The sequence below is a fragment of the Jaculus jaculus genome, chromosome 16, assembly GCF_020740685.1.
Source record: "Jaculus jaculus isolate mJacJac1 chromosome 16, mJacJac1.mat.Y.cur, whole genome shotgun sequence".
Lineage (NCBI taxonomy): Eukaryota > Metazoa > Chordata > Mammalia > Rodentia > Dipodidae > Jaculus > Jaculus jaculus.
The window spans coordinates 45,936,943-45,956,485 of record NC_059117.1 but is presented as its reverse complement, the minus strand read 5'-3'; the positions used below and the strand labels follow the sequence as shown (position 1 = coordinate 45,956,485).

General features: G+C 39.7%; 1 protein-coding gene across 4 annotated transcripts in view; it reads left to right on the top strand.

Annotated features, from left to right (window-relative positions):
* Nucleotides 1–19,543, top strand: part of Kbtbd2 (kelch repeat and BTB domain containing 2) — a 53,797-nt gene that overhangs the window by 18,595 nt on the left and 15,659 nt on the right. For all 4 annotated transcript variants that reach the window (XM_004652753.2, XM_045136017.1, XM_045136016.1 and 1 more), the window contains exon 2: nt 7,017–7,487. In XM_004652753.2, the coding sequence (XP_004652810.2) occupies nt 7,318–7,487 (170 nt within the window). In that variant the 5' untranslated portion in view covers nt 7,017–7,317. The remainder of the gene's footprint in view (nt 1–7,016; nt 7,488–19,543) is intronic.

Sequence of the window (19,543 nt, the reverse complement as noted above, 5' to 3'; positions counted from 1 at the left end):
TGACTTTGTGAGCCTGGGTGACCTCAGAGTATTTTCCAGATCGATCTGTTTCCCTGAAAATTTCATTTTTCTTTATGGGTGAATAAAATTTTTTATGTAAATGTATCATATCTTCATCTTACATTCATTAGTTGAAGGGCATCTAGGCTGATTCCATTTCTTATTGTGAACAGAGCAGCAATAAACATAGATGAGCAAGTAACTCTGCAGTAATGTGTAGAGTCCTTAGGGCATATGGCAAGGAGTCATATAGCTGAATCATATAGTAAATCTGTTTTGTTTTGTTTTTAAAGAAACTTAGAAGAAGCAGTACAAGTAGAGAGAAGGACATAGTTATTTTTATTTATCTATTAGAGACACAGGGAGAGAAAGTGAGAATGGGCATACCAGGCCCTCAAGCCACTACAAACAAACTCCAGACACATGTGCCACCATGTGCATCTGGCTTATGTGGAACCTGGAGAATCGAACCTGAGTCCTTAGGCTCCATAGGCATGTGCCTTAACCACTAAACCATCTCTCCAGCCCGTAAATCTGTTTTTAGGTGTCTCAGGAGCCTCCCCACTGATTTTCATAATAGCTGTACCATTTTACATTTTCACAACAATGGAGAAGGGTTATTTATTTATTTATTTGGTTTTTACTAGCTATAGCCCAGGCTGACCTGGAATTCACTATGTAGTCTGTAGGCTGGCCATGAATTCCCTCCGGGATCCTCCTAACTGCCTCCTGAGTGTTGGGATGATAGGCATGTGACACCACACCCAGATCTTCTGTTTGTCTGTCTGTCTGCTTTTTCTTTTTTCTGTTTTAGTTTTTCAAGGTAGGGTCTCTTCTATTCCAGACTGACCTGGAATTCACTATGTAGTCTCAGGGTGGCCTTGACATCATGGCGATCCTCCTATTTCTGCCTCCCAAGTGCTGGGATTAAAGGTGTGCACCACCACACCCAACTGATTTCTTATTTTTAAATAGAATTGTATGTATATAGACTGTAGATTGATTTAATCTTGGTAACAGAATATTGGAATATTTGCTTTGAAATTTGGGTGTTAGAATTACTAGAACTTTGGAGACCGGGTACCCTAGAGAAAATATATTAAAAGTTGACTTTTTTTTGAGACCTTTTATTGACATCTTCCTTCCATGATTATAGACAATAAACCATAATTCCCTCCCCACTCAATTTCCCCTTCACAGTTTCACTCTCCATCATATCCCCTCTCCCTCGCAGTCTCATTTATTTATTTTTATTGACAACGTCATTATAAACAATATCCCATGGTAATTCCCTCCCTCCCCTGAGATTACATAGTGAATTTCAAGTTAGCCTACACTACAGAGAAACTCTACCTTGGAAAAAAAACAAAAAACAAGGAAACAAGGCTTACCAGCCAGGTGTGGTGACATGCATCCTTAACTCCATCACTGGGGGAGGCTGACAATAGGAGGATCATATGTATGTATGTGTGTATGTCATACCAGATTCTTTGTTAGGTTTATTTAATAATAATATTGGTATTCTCTGTCTCAGAATGTGGAAATTGATTTAGTTTACTAATTTTAAATAAAACTTTAGACTTTAGTTATATATTTCATCTTAATTTTCCTAAAAATAGAAGCTAAGGCAAAGAAATTGATTTTTTTGTTTTTACTAACAGCTTTCATAATATTCCATGGTAATTCCCTCCTTCCATTTGCCCCTTTCTACTTTTCCACTCTCCATCATATCCCCTCCCCCTCTCAATCAGTCTCTTCTATTTTGATGTCCTGATCTTTTCCTCCCAGTATGATGGTTTTGTGTAGGTAGTGTCAGACACTGTGAAGTCATGGATATCCAGACCATTTTGTGTCTGGAGGAGCACGTTGTAAGGAGTCCTACTCTTCTTTTGGCTCTTACATTCCTTCTGCCACTCCATCCACAATGGACCCTGAGCCATGAAAGGTGTGATAGAGATATTTTAGTGCTCAGCACTCCTCAGCACCATGGTGCCTTCTGAGTCATCCCAAGGTCATTGCTATCTGAAAAGAGAAGGTTTTCTAACCAAAAGTGAGAGTAGCATTAATGGGTATGAATTAAAGAAGTGCTTGCTGGGCAGTTTCGTGAGAATATTTTTATATTTTATTTATTTATATTTATAATATATTTCCTACAGCTTTTTACTTCACTATGTTCTTCATTGCTAGTAATTCTGACTGGTTTTTCTTTATTATTTCTATTTCCTTGCTTATGTCTTATAGCGACCTCCTTGTTTCATTAAATTGGTTTTCTGTGTCTTTTATTCCTTTGATTTCCTCTTTGGTTCCTTTGAACAGATTTATAATCATTCTTTTGAAATCTTTCACAGGCATTTCCTCTCAATCAGTCTCACTGGAGATCATTTCTAATGCATTAGTCCTTATTGGTGGATTTATATATTGTCTTGATTTTTTGTTTCTTGTGCTATAATGTACATGTTTTTGCATCTTGGATTAATTTAATGCTTGATTTTCAAATTAACTGCAGTATTAGATGTATCAATCAATCTGATGTTATATATCTTCAGATTAGAGCTTAAGTTGCGAGGTGTGGCTCTTAAGATTCTCATAGTGATTCTCAAAAGTGACCCTAGATGTTGGGGTTGCCTGCTATGAGAGTATTCAAATAGGCTTAGTGGAACAAAATACAGGCAGATTCTAAAATTTAGCTAAACAATGTACACATTCAATGAAAAACAGCACGGAGTATTTATGCAAGAGTAGGTATTATGACAACTAGATCCTCTAACAAAGTCACAGTCCCTTAGGATGTGTGTTGCCCTACATGCCTAATCCTGTCAAGTAGGAGGCTAAGATTTCTGGTCTGTTGAGGGTTTCAAGTCAGCTTGTGACCAAGTGAGACCCACCCCCTAACAACGGACAAAAGAGGAAACAAAGGCACTATAAATCAGGAAGCAACAAATAACAAGCCCCAAATACAGATTATTTAAGAATGGCAAATCCTGTCATCCATTAGGTTTAACATATAACTTATCCTGACATGGAAGGTGCAATTAGCACTTCCAGTTCAGACCTATATACCAGGTTTATTTGGCGGGTACTGACCTAGTGTAATCCCAGTTACTTTTTGGTATGGTTTTGGTCTCCGTTATGCTGCTCTCTTGCTTGGGTCCCTCTTTGCTGTGCTGTGGGCTCAGGTAGGCTGGCTGGATCGCTGTTCTGATCGCCTGTGCCCGGTGGTGTGTTGATGAGCTTCCTTCCCAAGGTCTCTGGTGCTTATTGGCACTTGCACTGGTGGTGGGGTAAGGGAGGCTGTGAATGGTGGTTGAAGTTCTCCTGCTGGTCCACTTGATGTGCTTCTTCATGAGCTGCTCCTGCATTCTTCCCTGCTTTTCTCCCTTAAGTTTACAAGGAGCTCCTGTGTGAGTGGAGAATCTCCTCACCTGGCTTTTCGTGCTGCTCAGGCTGAGCCTTATAGGTGGGGGCCATGTGGACCTGGTTCTACCGCTGCTGGAGCCACTTCTGCCTGCCTCTGTGGTCTGTAGACATTCTGGATCTCTCCTACTTCTCTCCTGCAGTTTATAATTTCTTTTTTTTTAATATATATTTTTATTTTATTTACTTACTTGAGAGCAACAGACACAGAGAGAAAGACAGATAGAGGGAGAGAGAGAGAATGGGCGCGCCAGGGCCTCCAGCCTCTGCAAACGAACTCCAGACGCATGCGCCCCCTTGTGCATCTGGCTAACGTGGGACCTGGGGAACCGAGCCTCGAACAGGGGTCCTTAGGCTTCACAGGCAAGCGCTTAACCGCTAAGCCATCTCTCCAGCCCAGTTTATAATTTCTTATACACCACACTTTTAGTAGAAGAGTATATTTTGCTGGGGTTTTTTTGGGGGGGTGTCTTTTTCTCCCCTAGGCTACTTTGGCATGGTTCCTATGTTGCCATCTTAACTGAAAGTCTCCCTCAGTCTTTTTTGAGGTCATCTTTTCCTCCTATGATGAGGACCTTGTGTAGGTAGTACTAAGTACTGCGGGGTCATGGGTAGGTATCAAGACCAAATTTTGTCTGGAAGATTGCATTGTAAGCAGTCCTACCCTTCCTTTGGCTCTTACTTTCTTTCTGTCACCTCTTCTGCAATGGACCCCGAACCTGGAAGGTGTGATAGAGCTGTCTCAGTGCTGAACACTCCTATGTCACTTCTCAGCACTGTGGTACCTTTTGAGTCATCCCATTGGTCACTGCCATCTGAAAAGAGAAGCTTCTCTAGCCAAAAGTGAGAATAGCAATAATATATGGGTAGTAACATTAAGAAAAGTGCTTTACCTGGCAGTTCAGTGAGCATAATATGTGCATTTAGCCGGACACCAGCAGATTTTACTCTCCTAAGGCTAATGATTTCCCCTGTCATAGTTTTTCAGTATCAGGCATGTATTCCCTCCCATGGAGTGGGCCTCCAGTACAATTGGAGAACAGTTGGTTTTCCCTGTAACAGGCATGTCACTGTTGTACCAGGTATCTCATTTGGCCTGGCTGGCCCATATTAAGGCTTGTAGTGTCCACTGCTGTTTATCTCCCCTGATGACATTTTTTTTCTTCCCTCTCATAGAATGTATCCATTTCAATTTGATTATATTCCCTTCAAGTTAAACTCTTACGTCCCCTCTTCCCATTCCACTGAGGGCACTTCTCAGTGGGATTATGGATAATTAACTGTGGGGCCATGGGTCCAATTTTAAAATGTTAGCCACTGCTGGTACATACTTCTAATTCCAGCACTGAGGCCAGGGTAGGATGATCACTATGAGTTTGGGGCCAGCCTGAGACTACATAATGGATTCCAGGTCAGTCTGGGCTAGAAGCTACCTTAAAAAACTAAAAAGAAAGAAAGAAAGAAAGAAAGAGAGGGGGGGGGGGGAGGGAGGGAGGGAGGGGGGAGGGAAGGGGGGAGGGAGGGAAGAAAGGGAGGGGAGGGGAGGGAAGGAAAGAAGGAAAGAAAGAAAGAAAAATTTAAAAATGTAGGGTGGAGAGATGGCTTAGGCAAGTGCTGTAACCTTAACTTTAACCTTAGGCATCTGGAGTTCAGTTTGCAGTGGCTAGCGGCCCTGGGCATACTCATTTCCTCTCATATGTAAATATAAATAAAAATCAAATGTTTTAAAGTGTTATGCTTTTCTAGAAAGCCCTTAGGTGTAACAATAAGTAGGGCTTTGTTCCTTAATTAGCACAAAATAAGTAAATGGAAAAAAGGATTTGGTCATGTAATCCTATTTTATATCAAAGTGCATTTCATTCTATTAAAATCTAAATTAAGCTGGGCGTAGTGGTGCACGCCTTTAATCCCAGCACTTGGGAGGCAGAGGTAGGAGGATTGCCATGAGTTCAAGGTCACCCTGAGACTACATAGTGAATTCCAGGTCAGCTTGAGCTAGAGTGAGACCCTACCTCAAAAAAAAAAAAAAAGAAAGAAAAATCAATTTTATTATATTGTTCATATGCACTGTGTTGTATGTTCTAATCTAAAATACAGGCTTTCCTGTTAATCTTAAAGCACCTGCTACCAGAAATTAGGGCATATATAGCAAAGATTTCCCAGCCTGTGGCCCTTGAATCATCTAATAAATTCTTGTATTCACTCTATGTACATCTGTCTGTGTCTCATTTATTATTTGTCTATTTATTTATATATTTTGTAGCCCAGGTTGGTCTTGAACTCATGAAGCTCCCTCCTGAGTCTCAGGAGTGCTCTAGGATTGTAGGCATGTGTTGGCTCAATATATGTCTTTGTATACACCTTGTCTTGTATACATCTTATTTATTTTTGGTTTTTCGAGGTAGGGTCTCGCTCTAGCCAGGCTGACCAGGAATTTACTATATAGTCTTGGGGTGACCTCGAACTCACAGCAGTCCCTCCTGCCTCTGCCTGCCAAGTGCTAGGATTAAAGGTATGTGCCACCATGCCTGGCTCCTCATATTTTTATTTATTTATTAGAGGTAGAGAGAGAATGGGCATGCCAGGGCCTCTAGCCATTGCAAATGAACTTCAACTTCAGATACATGCACCACCATGTGCATCTGTCTTATGTGGGTCCTGGGGAATCAAATCTGGGTCCTTAGGCTTTGCAGGCATGTGCCTTAACCGCTAAGCCAGCTCTTCAGCCCTTTTTTTGTTTTTGAGACCAGGTCTCCTTGGGTAACCCAGGCTGGACTGAAATTTATAATCCTCCTGCCTCTCAGCCTCAGGTCTCAAATTGTAGTAGTGTTTGTTTATTTTGTTTATTTTTGACACGTGATCTTGAACTCCTGGACTCAGGTGTGTTCTTCCTGCCTTACCTGTTAACTGGTACAATAGGCAGTTGCATGCACCACAGCAAGTTTTTGAATCGGTAATAGCCTTTCTCATTATGGTGTTGTGTGTGTATGTGATTTTAAACATCTTATGTAGAGAAAAGGGATATGGTGTGTGTGTGTGTGTGTGTGTGTGTGTGTCTGTGTGTGTGTGTGTGCGCGCGCGCGCGTGTGTTTAAACATGTAGAGAAGAGGGATGTCTTTTTCCCTTTATTTTGCTTGTTTAGTTTTTGGAAGCTTAATGAAGGTTCCTTCACATAAGGAGAATCTTTCCAAAACTTACAGAACCGTGAGTTAGGGATAGCAGATATTAAATAAGGTAAGAGATGTTAGAACGTTAGCTGCTTATTCCTGTAATTGGAGCACTGAGGAGACTGAAGTAGATAGAGCTTGCTGCTGCTAATTGAAAGTCAACCTATATTCCTTGACTCAAAAAAAAAAAACAATCAGAAAGAGATAGACAGAATAGATGTGCCAGGACCTCCAGCCACTGCAAATGAACTCCAGATGCACGTGCCACTTTGTGCATTGAGTTTTACGTCGGTACTTGGGAATCAAACTTGGGTCATTAGGCTCTGCAGGCAAGTGCCTTAACCACAGGGCTATCTCTCCAGCTCTTAATCTAAGGTATTTTAAGCATTGTATTCTAAAAATATAATGACTTATATATTCTTTTTTCTCTTTTAGTTTTCCAGAGGATCCACTGAGCATAAGATGTTGCCACAAAATCTACCTCCCATATTTTTCTCTTTTACTGACGGGCTGAATAATTGCAGTTTTGATCAGGATACCTGGAGACTGTTGAAAAACTCTGAGGAACCTAATTAACACAGAATGACCTAGCAAAGATTTAAGCCTGCGACAAAATACTCATTAGTGAATGTGCCACTTTTGATGACATCAGATATTATTTCTGAAGTATTCATTTGACCTTCCATCAGGACTGACTTTTCAATTCTGCTCTGGGGGATATTAATGGAATATAGTCATGTCCACTCAAGACGAGAAGCAGATCAATTCTGAATATGCTGTGTCCTTGCTGGAACAGTTGAAATTATTCTATGAACAACAGTTGTTTACTGACATAGTGTTAATTGTTGAGGGCACTGAATTCCCTTGTCATAAGATGGTTCTTGCAACATGTAGCTCCTATTTCAGGTAAGTAGTTTAATCTTGGTTAATTTATAATAATAAATACTGTTACCTTAAGTTTTCAAAGATGTAATTATCAAATAATCTTTCTACGTGTAAGAAAGGTAAAATTTTTTTTGTTTTGTTTTGTTTTTTCTCAAAGAATATAAATAAAAGAAGTTGTTGAAATTCACTAAGATAAAGATTTACACCGGGTGTGGTGGCAAACGCCTTTAATACCAGCACTCTGGAGACAGAGGCAGGAGGATTGATGTGAGTTCGAGGCCATCCTGAGACTCCATAGTGAATTCCAGGTCAGCCTGGACTAGAGCGAGACCCTACCTCAAAAAACCCCAAAAAAAAAAAAAAAAGATTTACTATTGTGGAGGCATAAAGATTGAGCATACCATTTTTTCTTTGAAAAGAAAATTATTTCACTCCCGTTTTTAAATACTACATTTATAAAATCATGATCCTTCTGTATAAACTAAGGAATTACATAATAAAATAAAAAATAAATCTTTTTTATTTTTCAAAGAACAGTCTCACTTGGGCTCAGGCTGACCTGGAATTAACTATAACTATGTAGTCTCAGGGTTGCCTTGAACTCTCAGCGATCCTCCTACCCTCTGCCTCCCTCCATGCCAGCTCAAAAATAATTATATTTTTTTTAACAATGACCAGGTTTGACTTTATTCTTTTTTTTTTTCTCAATTTTTGTTAACATTTTCCATGATTATAAAAAATATCCCATGGTAGTACCCTTTCTCCCCCCCCCCCCACTTTCCCCTTTGAAATTCCATTCTCCATTCAAAAATAATTTTAGCAGAGAGCAGAGATAGGAGAAAGTGGGGGAGGGAAGGGAAATACCATGGCTTGTTGTCTGTAAGTATAGAAGTTGTCAATAAAAATACATATATAAGCTAGGTGTGGTGGCACACGCCTTTAATCCCAGCACTTGGGAGGCAGAGATAGGAGGATCGCCATGAGTTCCAGGCCACCTTGAGACTACACAGTGAATTCCTCCTCAGCCTGAGCTAGAGTGAGACTCTACTTTGAAAAAAACAAATAAACAAAAATACATGTATATAATTTTATAAAAATGATATTTAGGTGGTAGTTGGTGCTGTTTTGATACCACCCTCACAAAAATGTATTTCCTTTCTTTTTTCAGTCATGGTTACTATTATCATTTGTGGTATCCTTTTTAAAAATATTTTATTTATTGGCTTTATATAGTACTGGCAAATCGAACTCCATCTCTCCAGTCCATATGGTGTCCTTGTAAAGCCTTTCCAAGGCTGGACATAAGGCTCAGCAGTTAAGGTGCTTGCCTTCAGAACCTAAGTTTGATTTCTCAGTACCCACATAAAAATAGATGCACAAAATGGCACGTTTGTCTATAGTTCATCTGCAGTGGCTGGAGGCTCTGGCGCCTCCATTCTGTCTATCTGTCTCTCTAGTCTCTCACTCTCTCTTTTTTTTTTTTTTTTGTTTGTGTTTTTTGAGGTAGGGTTTCACTCTACGTCCAGGCTAACCTAAAATTCACTATGTAGTCTCAGGGTGGTCTCAAACTCACAGTGATCCTCCTATCTCTGCCTCCCAAGTGCTGTGATTAAAGGCATGTACCACCATGCCTGGCTCCTTCTCATTACAAATAATTTTTTTTTTCCTTTTGGTTTTTTTTTAAATTTTGTTTATTTTTTAATTTGAGAGCAACAGAGAGAAAGAGGCAGATAGAGAGAGAGAGTGGGCGCACCAGGGCCTCCAGCCACTGCAGACGAAGTCCATATGCGTGTGCCCTCTTGTGCATCTGGCTAACATGGGTCCTGGGGAATTAAGCCTTAGTCTTCACAGGCAAGCGCTTAACTGCTAAGCAATCTCTCCAGTCCTTATGTTTTTTAAACGTAGGGTTTCATTCTAGACCAGGCTGACCTGGAATTCACTGTATCCTCAGGGTGGCATTGAACTCATGGTGATCCTACTAACTCTGCCTCCTAAGTGCTGGGATTAAAGGTGTGTGCCACCACACCTGGCTTTTTAAAATTATTGTTTGACAGAGAGAATGGGCACACCAGCCACTGCAAACAAACTCCAGAAGCATTTTTCACCTTGTGCTTCTGGAAGGCTTATATGGGTCCTGGAGAATCAAACCTGGATCCTTAAGGCAAGCTCCTTAACTGCTAAGCCATTTCTCCAGCCCTAAAAATTTTTTTAAAAAGGCCTTGCCAAGCCAGGCATGGTGGCGCACTTTAATCCCAGCCTTTAATCCCAGCACTTGGGAGGCAGAGGTTGTTTTGACATGCATCTTTAACTCCATCATTGGCGGAGGATTGTATGTATGTGTGTGTGTATGTCCTACCAGATTCTTTGTTAGGTTTAATTTAGTAATATTATTGGTATTCTCTGTCTCAGAACTTGGAAGTTGATTTAGTTTACTAGTTACAACTAAAAATTTAGACTTTAGTTATGTATTTCATCTTAATTTTCTTAAAAATAGAAGCTAAGGCAAAGAAGTTGATTTTTTTTTTTATTTGACAACTTCCATAATATCCCATGGTAATTCCCTCCCTCCCCCGATTTTCCCCTTTGAAACTCCACTCTCCATAATATTCCCTCCCCCTCTCAATCAAACTCTCTTTTATTTTGATGTCACCATCTTTTCCTCCTATTATGATGGTCTTGTGTAGGTAGTGTCAGGCACTATGAGGTCATGGATATCCAGACCATTTTGTATCTGGAGGAGCACATTGTAAGGACTTCTACCCTTCCTTTGGCTCTTAACATTCTTTCTGCTACCTCTTTCACAATGGAACCAGAGCCATGAAAGGTGTGATAGAGGTATTGCAGTTCTGAGCACTCCTCTGCCACTTCTTCTCAGCACCATGGTGCCTTCTGAGTCATCCCAAGGTCATTGCCATCTTAAAAGAGAAGGTTCTCTAACCAAAAGTGAGAGTAGCATTAATATAAGGGTATGAACATTAAGAGAAGTGCTTACTGGGTAGTTTGATGAGCATAAGATATACATTTAGCCAGACAGCAATAGACATTACACCCCTAGAACTCGTGACTACCCCTGTTGTAGATTTTCAGTATCAGGGATGTATTCCCTCCCGTGGAGTGGGCCTGCAGTCAAATTAGAGGGCAGTTGGTTTTTCCCATAACAGATGTGCCACTGTTGGACCCATTGGCTCATTTGGCCAAGCTGGCCAAATATATGGCTTGCAGTGTCTACTGTTGGGTATCTTCACTGGTGATTTCTCTCTCTCCCATTGAACTGCATGCAACATGGCTTTCCCCATTTTCTGTCAGCTGGTCTACATGGAGGAGGTTTTCAGCTCTGCTCCTGTAGGGTTTTTTAGTTACCTTGCAGCCCAAGTATGTGGAGTCTTCAGCAATAGGGTCTTCTTCCTGGTGGGAAGTCAGGGCCCTTGGCCTGTAATGTTTTGGGGCCATCAGGGACCTCCCTCACCAACAACTCACTGGAAGGTATCCCATCCCTGGCACTGAAAATTTTCTAGTAACAATCTATGCCTCGTATGTGTTCCATTGTCCAAAATAGTAGGTTTCCTTATGACTTACTTATATCCTCTTAGATTTTGACTAGCTCCCCCACCCCTCCACCTTTCCTTTACTCAGTCTCTTCACCTGTCCTCACTTAAGTCTTTTCACTCCACGTATCTGTTCTTATACTTAACATATATACATATCATTCCTGTTATGTTCCTCCCTCCCTTCCATTCTATTTCCTTCATATCTCCTTTCTACCTTACTGGCCTATGCTACTGAGCTTTCTTTGTATTTACACAGAAGCCTAGTCATTTATAGCTAGGATGCACATATGAGAGAGAACATGTGATGCTTGGGTTTCTGGGCCTTGGTTACCTCACTAAGTATAATCCTTTCAAGATCCATCCATTTTGCCAGCAAATTTCATAATTTCATTTTTCTTTACTGCTGAGTAGAACTCCATTGTGTAAATGGGCCACATCTTCATTATCCACTCATCAGTTGAGGGACATCTAGACTTGTTCCATTTCCTAGCTATTATGAATAGAGCAGCAATAAACATGATTGAGCAAGTATCTCTAAGGTAGTGAGATGAGTCCTTAGGATATATGCCTAGGAGTATGTTGCATTCTGGTTCACATTGCTGGTAGAAATCACCCAACTAAGAGCAACTTCTGGGAAAAAGATTTATTTTGGCTTACAGGCTTGAGGGGAAGAGCCACAATGGCAGGGGAAAATATTGGCATGAGCAGAGTGGACATCACCCCCTGGCCAACATAAAGTAGACCACAGAAACAGGAGGGTGTGTCAAACACTGACAAGGGGAAACTGGCTCTAACACCCATAAGCCCGTCCCCACCAATACACTCCCTCCAGGAGGCATTAATTCCCAAATACCCCATCAGCTGGGAACCTAGCATTCAGAACACCTAAGTTATGGGGGACACCTGAATCTTAAAAGTCCCATAGTTTTTATCAATTCCAATGATGTTCATACATCCCTGTAGTCCAAGATCTTTTAACTGAGCCTTAATACCAAAAAAAAATGACCTCAAAAACCCCATAATGGCATAGAATAAATATTCACACTGCAAAAGATGGTATTGGGCATAGCAAAGAAACATTCGACCAATACAACAAAACAACCAGGGCAAACATCAAACTCTGTAGCTTCAAGTCCAACAACTCTATCCAGTGACAAATCTCCAAGTCTGATAATTGTAACCAGCAACAAGTCTCTGGCATGCCAATTTGCCCCTCCAGCTAGGCTACTCACAGTCCTGGAAAACTTTATCGGGGCCAGCAGCTCTCCTTGTCAGCTATTTTGTGGTCCTGGCATCTCCACTAGGTCTCCACTGCAAGCCATGATTCATCCTCATGGGTCCAGTGGGTCTCCATGCAGGCAACCAACAAACCCTGATTCACACTGCCCATGCCATTTCCAAAACAAAAGACTGTGTTGCAAACTCAATGACTCTCTTTCCTGCAGTTCTTATATACTCCATAATACCAGGTAGGGTTCCAATTTGTTAATCCAGGGGGAATAAAGCAGACTTTGAAGAACATGACACTCTTTGAGCAATCAGGCTCTTCAAAAGAATCAACATTCTTCCTGTTGCCCCAGTGCAGATCAGCTAGCCCAGTCTCAAAGGTTGTAATATCTCAGTTGCAGCTGACCAGGCAACAGTTCACCCAAAGATTTTTCCTTCTGTGCCATATCTCTCTGATCACACCAGTTCATTTCTTTCTTCCTTCCTTTCTTTTTTCTGGGTGTGGTGACACAAGCTTTTAAAAAAAATTTTCTTATCAATTTTCATTAACATTTTCCATGATTATAAAAAATATCCCATGGTAGTACCCTCCCTCCACCCCAACCCCCCCCCCATTTTCCCTTTTGAAGTTCCATTCTCCATCATATCCCCTCCCCATCTCAATCATTCTACTTACATATATACAATACCAACCTATTAAGTACCCTCCTCCCTTCCTTTCTCTTTCCTTTACATCTCCTTTTTTTTTTTAATTTTTATTAACATTTTCCATGATTATAAAATATATCCCATGGTAATTCCCTCCCTCCCCACCCCCACACTTTCCCATTTGAAATTCCATTCTCCATCATATTACCTCCCCATTACAATCATTGTAATTACATATATACAATACCAACCTAAGTACCCTCCTCCCTTCCTTTCTCTTTCCTTTACATCTCCTTTTTAACTTACTGGCCTCTGCTACTGAGTTTTTTCCTTCTCACACAGAAGCCCAATCATCTGTAGCTAGGATCCACATATGAGTGAGAACATGTGGTGCTTGGCTTTCTGGGCCTGGGTTACCTCACTTAGTATAATCCTTTCCAGATCCATCCCCAGTTCATTTCTATGCAAAGCAACCCTGCACAACTTCTCAGGATACTGGCATAAGAGCAAGCTTCTCACACAAACTGCTAGCCCAATCCAAGCAAAGCTCTTTCTCACCCTCATAAGCCAAACCTCACATTCTTACAGCATTCAGGTCTTGCAACTCAGATCAGAATAGTCCATCAAGCTGTACTTACAGCACTGCAAGGCATCTCTTAGGCCAAGGTTTCAAATCCTTCCACACTCCTCTTGAAAATCATCTCCAAAAGGCCAAAACCACACAGTCAGGTGTCTAGCAGCAATCCCACTCTTCAGTACCACTTTATTGTTGCAGTCTGGTTCACATTGCTGGGTAGAAATCACCCAACCAAGAGCAGCTTGTGGGAAAATGACGTTTATTTTGGCTTACAGGCTGTAGGGGAAGCTCCACGATGGCAGGGGAAAACCGATGGCATGAGCAGAGGGTGGACATCACCTCCTGGCCAATGTAAGGTGGACCACAGTCACAGGAGGGTGTGTCAAACACTAGCCAGGGGAAACTGGGTATAATACCCATAAGCCCGCCCCCAACAATACACTCCCTCAGGAGGCATTAATTCTCAAATATCCATCAGCTGGGAACCTAGCATTCAGAACATCTAAGTTAACCAAACCACCACAAAGTGCTATAGTTGGGTCATATGGTAGATCTAATTTTAGCTGTCTAAGGAACCTCCATACTTATTTCCACAATGGCTGGACTAGATTGCATTCTCACCAACAGTGTAGAAGGGTTCCTCTTTTTCCACATCCTTGCCAGCATGTATGGTCATTTGTTTTCATGATGCTAGCCAATGACGTGAGTGAGATGGAATCTAAATGTAGTTTTAATCTGCATTTCACCAATGACAAGGTATGTAGTACATTTTTTAGATTTTTGACATTTGTGTTTCTTCTTTTGAGAACTCTATTCTTGATTCTATAGCCCATTTTTTAATTTGTTTTATTTCTTATTATTTAATTTTTTGAGTTCTTTGTATATCCTAGATATTAATTTAGTTTCCCCAGCAACTTTTTATGAAGAGGCCATCCTTTCTCCAGTGAGTATTTTTGGTATTTTGTTGACTTATCAAGTTACTATAGTGACCCAGACTTACATCTGGGTCCTCTATTCTGTTCCATTGACCTACCTATCTGCTTTTGTGCCAGTACCATGCTGTTTTGGTTACTATGGCTCTGTAGTATAGGTTAAAAGCAGGTATAGTAATACCACCAGCCTTATTTTTGTTATACAAGGTTTTTTGTGCTTCCGAATGAATTTTTGGATTTTTTTTTCTGTTTCTGTGAAGAATGCCATTGGAATTTTGATGGGGATTCCATTAAATGTGTAGATTGTTCTTGGTAATATTGCCATTTTTACAATATTGATTCTTCTGATCCAAGAACAAGGGATGCCTTTCTATTTCCTAATGTCTTCTGCAATTTCTTGCTTGAGTGTTTTAAAGTTTTCATTGTAGCCAGGTGTGGTGGCTCACACCTTTAATCCCAGCACTCGGGAGGCAGAGGTAGCAGGATCGCCGTGAGTTCAAGGCCACCCTGAGACTCCATACTGAATTCCAGGTCAGCTTGGGCTAGAGTGAGACCTTACCTCAAAAAACCCAAAAAAAAAAAAAAAAAAAAAAAGTTTTCATTGTAGAGATCCTTCACTTCCTTGGTTATGTTTATTCCAAAGTACTTTATTTATTATTATTTTGATGCAGTTGTGAATGGGAGTGATTCTCTGATTTCATCTCTGTTTGTTGTTAACATATAGGGAGGCTACTGATTTCTGTGTGTTTATTTTGTATCCTGCTACATGACTGTGTTTATCAGCTCTAACAGTTTTCTGGAAGAATCTTTAGGATCCTTTATATATAGAATCATGTCATTTGCAAATAATAACTTGATGTCTACCTTTCAAATTTGTATCCCTTTTATGACTGTGTCTTGCCTTCTTGCTATGATGGCTAAGACTTCCAGTATTATATTAAATAAAAGTGGGATAGTGGACACCCTTCTCTTGTTCCTAATTTTAGTGGAAAAGCTTCCAGTTTTTCCCATTTAGTAATATGTAGGCTGTAGGCCTTTATTATGTTGAGATATGTTCCTTCTATTCCCAGTCTCCATAGGACTTTTATCATGAAGGGATGTTGGATTTTTGTCAAATGCTTTCTTTGCATCTAATGAGATGATCATGTGATTTTTGTCCTTAATTCCATTTATAATGTGTTAGATTTATTGATTTGTGTATGTTGAGCCATCCCTACATCTCTGGGATAAAGCCAACCTGGTGGGGATGAATGATCTTTCTGATATATTCTTGTGTTCTGTTTGCCAATACTTTGTTGAAAATTTTTGCATCTTTGTTCATAAGGGAGATTTGTCTGTAATGTTCTTTTTTTGTTCTATCTTTGCCTCATTGTGGTTATCAGGGTGATACTGGCTTTGTAGAAGGAGTTTGGTAGAATTTCTTCTTTTTCTATTTTATGGAAAAGTGTAAGAAGCTTTGGTGTTAGTTCTTCCCTGAAGGTCTGGTAAAATTCACCAGTAAATCCATCTGGGCCTGGGCTTTTTTTAGTTGGGAGATTTTTGATAACTCCTTGTATCTCCATACTTGTTATAGGTCTATTTAAGTGGTTAATTTCATCTTGATTTAATTTAAGTAGGTCATGTAAATCAAGGAAATCATCCATTTCTTTCAGATTCTCAAACTTGGTGGAGTATATATTCTTCTAGTAGGTCCCTATGATTTTTTTGAAATTCTCTGGTATCTTTTGTGATGGTGCTTTTTTCATTTCTAATTTTATTAATATGTGTCTTTTCTCTCTTTTGGTCAGATTTGCTATAGTATTATCAATCCTGTTTATCCTTTCAAAGAACCAACGCTTTGTTTCATTTTTGAGTCTTTGAATTGGTTTTTTGTTTGTTTCTATTTCATTAATTTCTGCTCTAATACTTATTTTTTCTTCCCATCTACTGATTTTTGGTTTGCTTTGTCCTTCTTTATCCAAGGCTTTAAGGTGAAGCATTAAGTTGTTTACTCAAAACCTTTCTAATTTCCTAATATAGGCACTTAAAGCTACAGATTTCCCTCTTAGGACTACCTTCATTGTGTTCCACAGGTTTGGTATGTTGCGTTCTCATTATCATTTGACTTTCTATGAATTTTTTTATTTCCTTTTTTTTTTTTTCTGAGGTAGGGTCTCTAGCCCAGGCTGACCTGGAATTTGCTATGTCATCTCTGGGTAGCCTTGAACTCAAAGCAGTCCTTCTACCTGTGCCTCCCAAGGGCTGGAATTAAAGGCATGCGCCATCTCTCCCGGCTATATCCTTCTTAATTCCTTTGTTGACCCATTCATCATTTAGTAGTGTATTGTTTAGTTTCCATGGTTTTGTGTATGCTGTGTAGCTTTTCTTGCTATTGATTTGTTGTTTGATCCCATTGTGATCAGATAGAGTACAAGGAATTATTTCAGTTTTCCTGTATTTAAGATTTGTTTTGTGGGCCGGAGAGATGGCTTAGCGGTTAAGCACTTACTTGTAAAGCCTAAGGACCCTGGTTTGAGACTCGACTCCCCAGGACCCACGTTAGCCAAATGCATAAGGGGGCACACGTGTCTGGAGTTCTTTTTCAGTGGCTGGAGGCCCTCTCGTGCCCATTTTCTCTCCCTCTCTCTATCTGCCTCTTTCTGTCTCTGTCACTCTCAAATAAATAAATTTTTAAAAGAAAGATTTGTTTTGTTTCCTAATGTTTGGTGTATATTAGAGAATGTTCCATGTGTTGCTGAAAGGATTGTATATTCTATAGCATTTGAACGAAATGTCCTGTATATATCTGTTAGGTCCATTTGTTCTATGACCTCATTTAATCCCGACGCATCTGTTTATTTTTTGCCGGGATGACCTGTCAATTGATGGGAGTAAGGTGTTGAATTCACCTACTACCACTGTGTTTGGTGTTTATTTGTTTGATGAGGTTGGGAGCCCCCATGTTAGGTACATATATGTTTAGGATTGTAACATCCTCCTGTTGGAGTGTGCCTCAGTCTAAAGTATAATCAGTATAAAGTGACCTTCATTATCTTTCTTAACTAATGCTGGACTGAAGTCTACCTTGTCAGATATTAAGTTAGCATCCCTTGCTTGTTTTCTGGGCCCATTTGTTTTAAACACCATTTCCCAACCTTTCACCCTAAGAGAGTCCATCCTTTGTAGAAAGCTGAGTTTCTTGGAGGCAACAAATTGAAGGATCCTGCTTTTTTAACCATTCTGCAAACCTGTGCCTTTTGGTTGGGGCATTGAGGCTGTTGATATTAAGAGTTATTATTGAAAGGTGTATATTTATTTTTGCCATTTTTCTTGTTTTGTAGTTCTTTCAGTTTTAGCTTTGCTTTCTTGTATTTACTAGTATTTGAGTATGGTTTTTTTTTTCAGGTTCTTTATATGTGTGTTTTTCTCTTCAGCCTGATGTATCCTTTCAAGTATTTTCTATAGAGCTGGTTTTGTCTTCAGATATTCCTTTAGCCTGCTTTTGTTGTGGAATGTCCTTATTTCTCTGTCTATTTGGATACGTTTGCAGGATAAAGTTTTAACTTTGCTTAACAGTTGTTATCTTTCAGAACTTGGAATACATTGTTCCAAGCACTCCTGGCTTTCAAAGTTTGTGTTGAGTAATCTGTGGTCCTGATGGTATGTTACTTGATTTTTCTCTCCAACTACTTTCAGTACATTTTCTATGGTTGTTTAATTATAATTTGGTGAGTTGAGGTTCTTTCCAGGTTTTGTCTGTTTGGTGTTCTAGAGGCTTCCTAGTTCTATTGGCATTCTTCCCAATTTGGGAGAAGTTTCCTTCTATGATTTTGTTGAAAACACCTACTACACCTTTGGAGTGAAATTCTTCTCCTACTATACCCTGAACTCTTATGTTTGATCTTTTCATAGTATCCCAAATATCTTGAAATTCGCATTCATACTTTTCTATGACTCTGTCTTTCTCTTTGTTGGACTGTATTAGATCTGCTACTTGGTCTTCTGGTTTAGATATTATAGCCTCTCCTTCATCCATTTTACTGGTGAGATTTTCTACAGAGTTTTTTTATTGCATTGATTGTTCTTCATTGCTAGTAATTCTGACTTTTTTTTCATTATTTCCATTTCCTTATTTATGTCTTGTATTGACCTCTTTATTTCATTAAATAGGTTTCCTGTGTCTTTGATTCCTTTTGATTTCTTTAAACAGATTTATAATCATTCCTTTGAAATCTTTCTCAGGCATTTCCTCTTAACTCATTCTCACTGGAGGTCATTTCTGAGGCATTAATATTTTTTGGTGTATTTGTATTCTTTTGATATTTTGTGTTTATGTTAATATATACATATGTTTACATCTTCAATTAATTTAATGCTTGGATTTTCTCATTATCTGCAGTATTATTGTATCAATTAATCTGATGGTATATGTCTTCAGAATAGGAGCTTAAGGTGCTCGGCATGGCTGTTAGGACTTCTAGAGTAACTACAAAAGTGACCCCAGATGTTGGGTTTGCCTGCTATGAGAGTAATCAAGTAGACTGAGTGGAACAAAATACAGGCAAATTCTAAAATTTAACTAAACAATGTACACATTCAATGAAAAACAGCACAGAATATTTATCCAAGAGTAAGTATTATGACAACCAGATCCTCTAACAAAGTCTCAGTCTCTTAGTGTTGTCATACACCCTTAATTCTGTTCAACTAGAAAGCTAAGATTTCCGGTCTGTTGAGGGTTCCAAGTCAGCTTGTGACCAAGTGAGACTCTTTCTTAACGAATGATAGAAGAGGAAACAAAGGCTCTATAAATCAGGAAGCAACAAATGACAAGTCGAAAATATAGCGTGTTTAAGAATGGCAAATCCTACCATCCATAGATTTAACATATAATTTATCTTGACATTGAAGGTGCAGTTAGCACTTCCAGTTCAAGCCTATATACCAGGCTTATTTGGTGGGTACTGACCTGGTGTAATCCCAGTCACCTTTTGGGATTGTTTTGGTCTAAAGTATAATGCACTCCTGCTTGGGTCCCTCTTTGTTGTGCTGTGGGTTCAAGTAGGCTGGCTGGGTTGCTGGGTCGCCTGGGCTGTGTTGGTGAGCTCCCTTCCCCAGTTCTCTGGTGCTTGAGCAGGTGGTGGGGGAGGGGAGTCTGTGGATGGT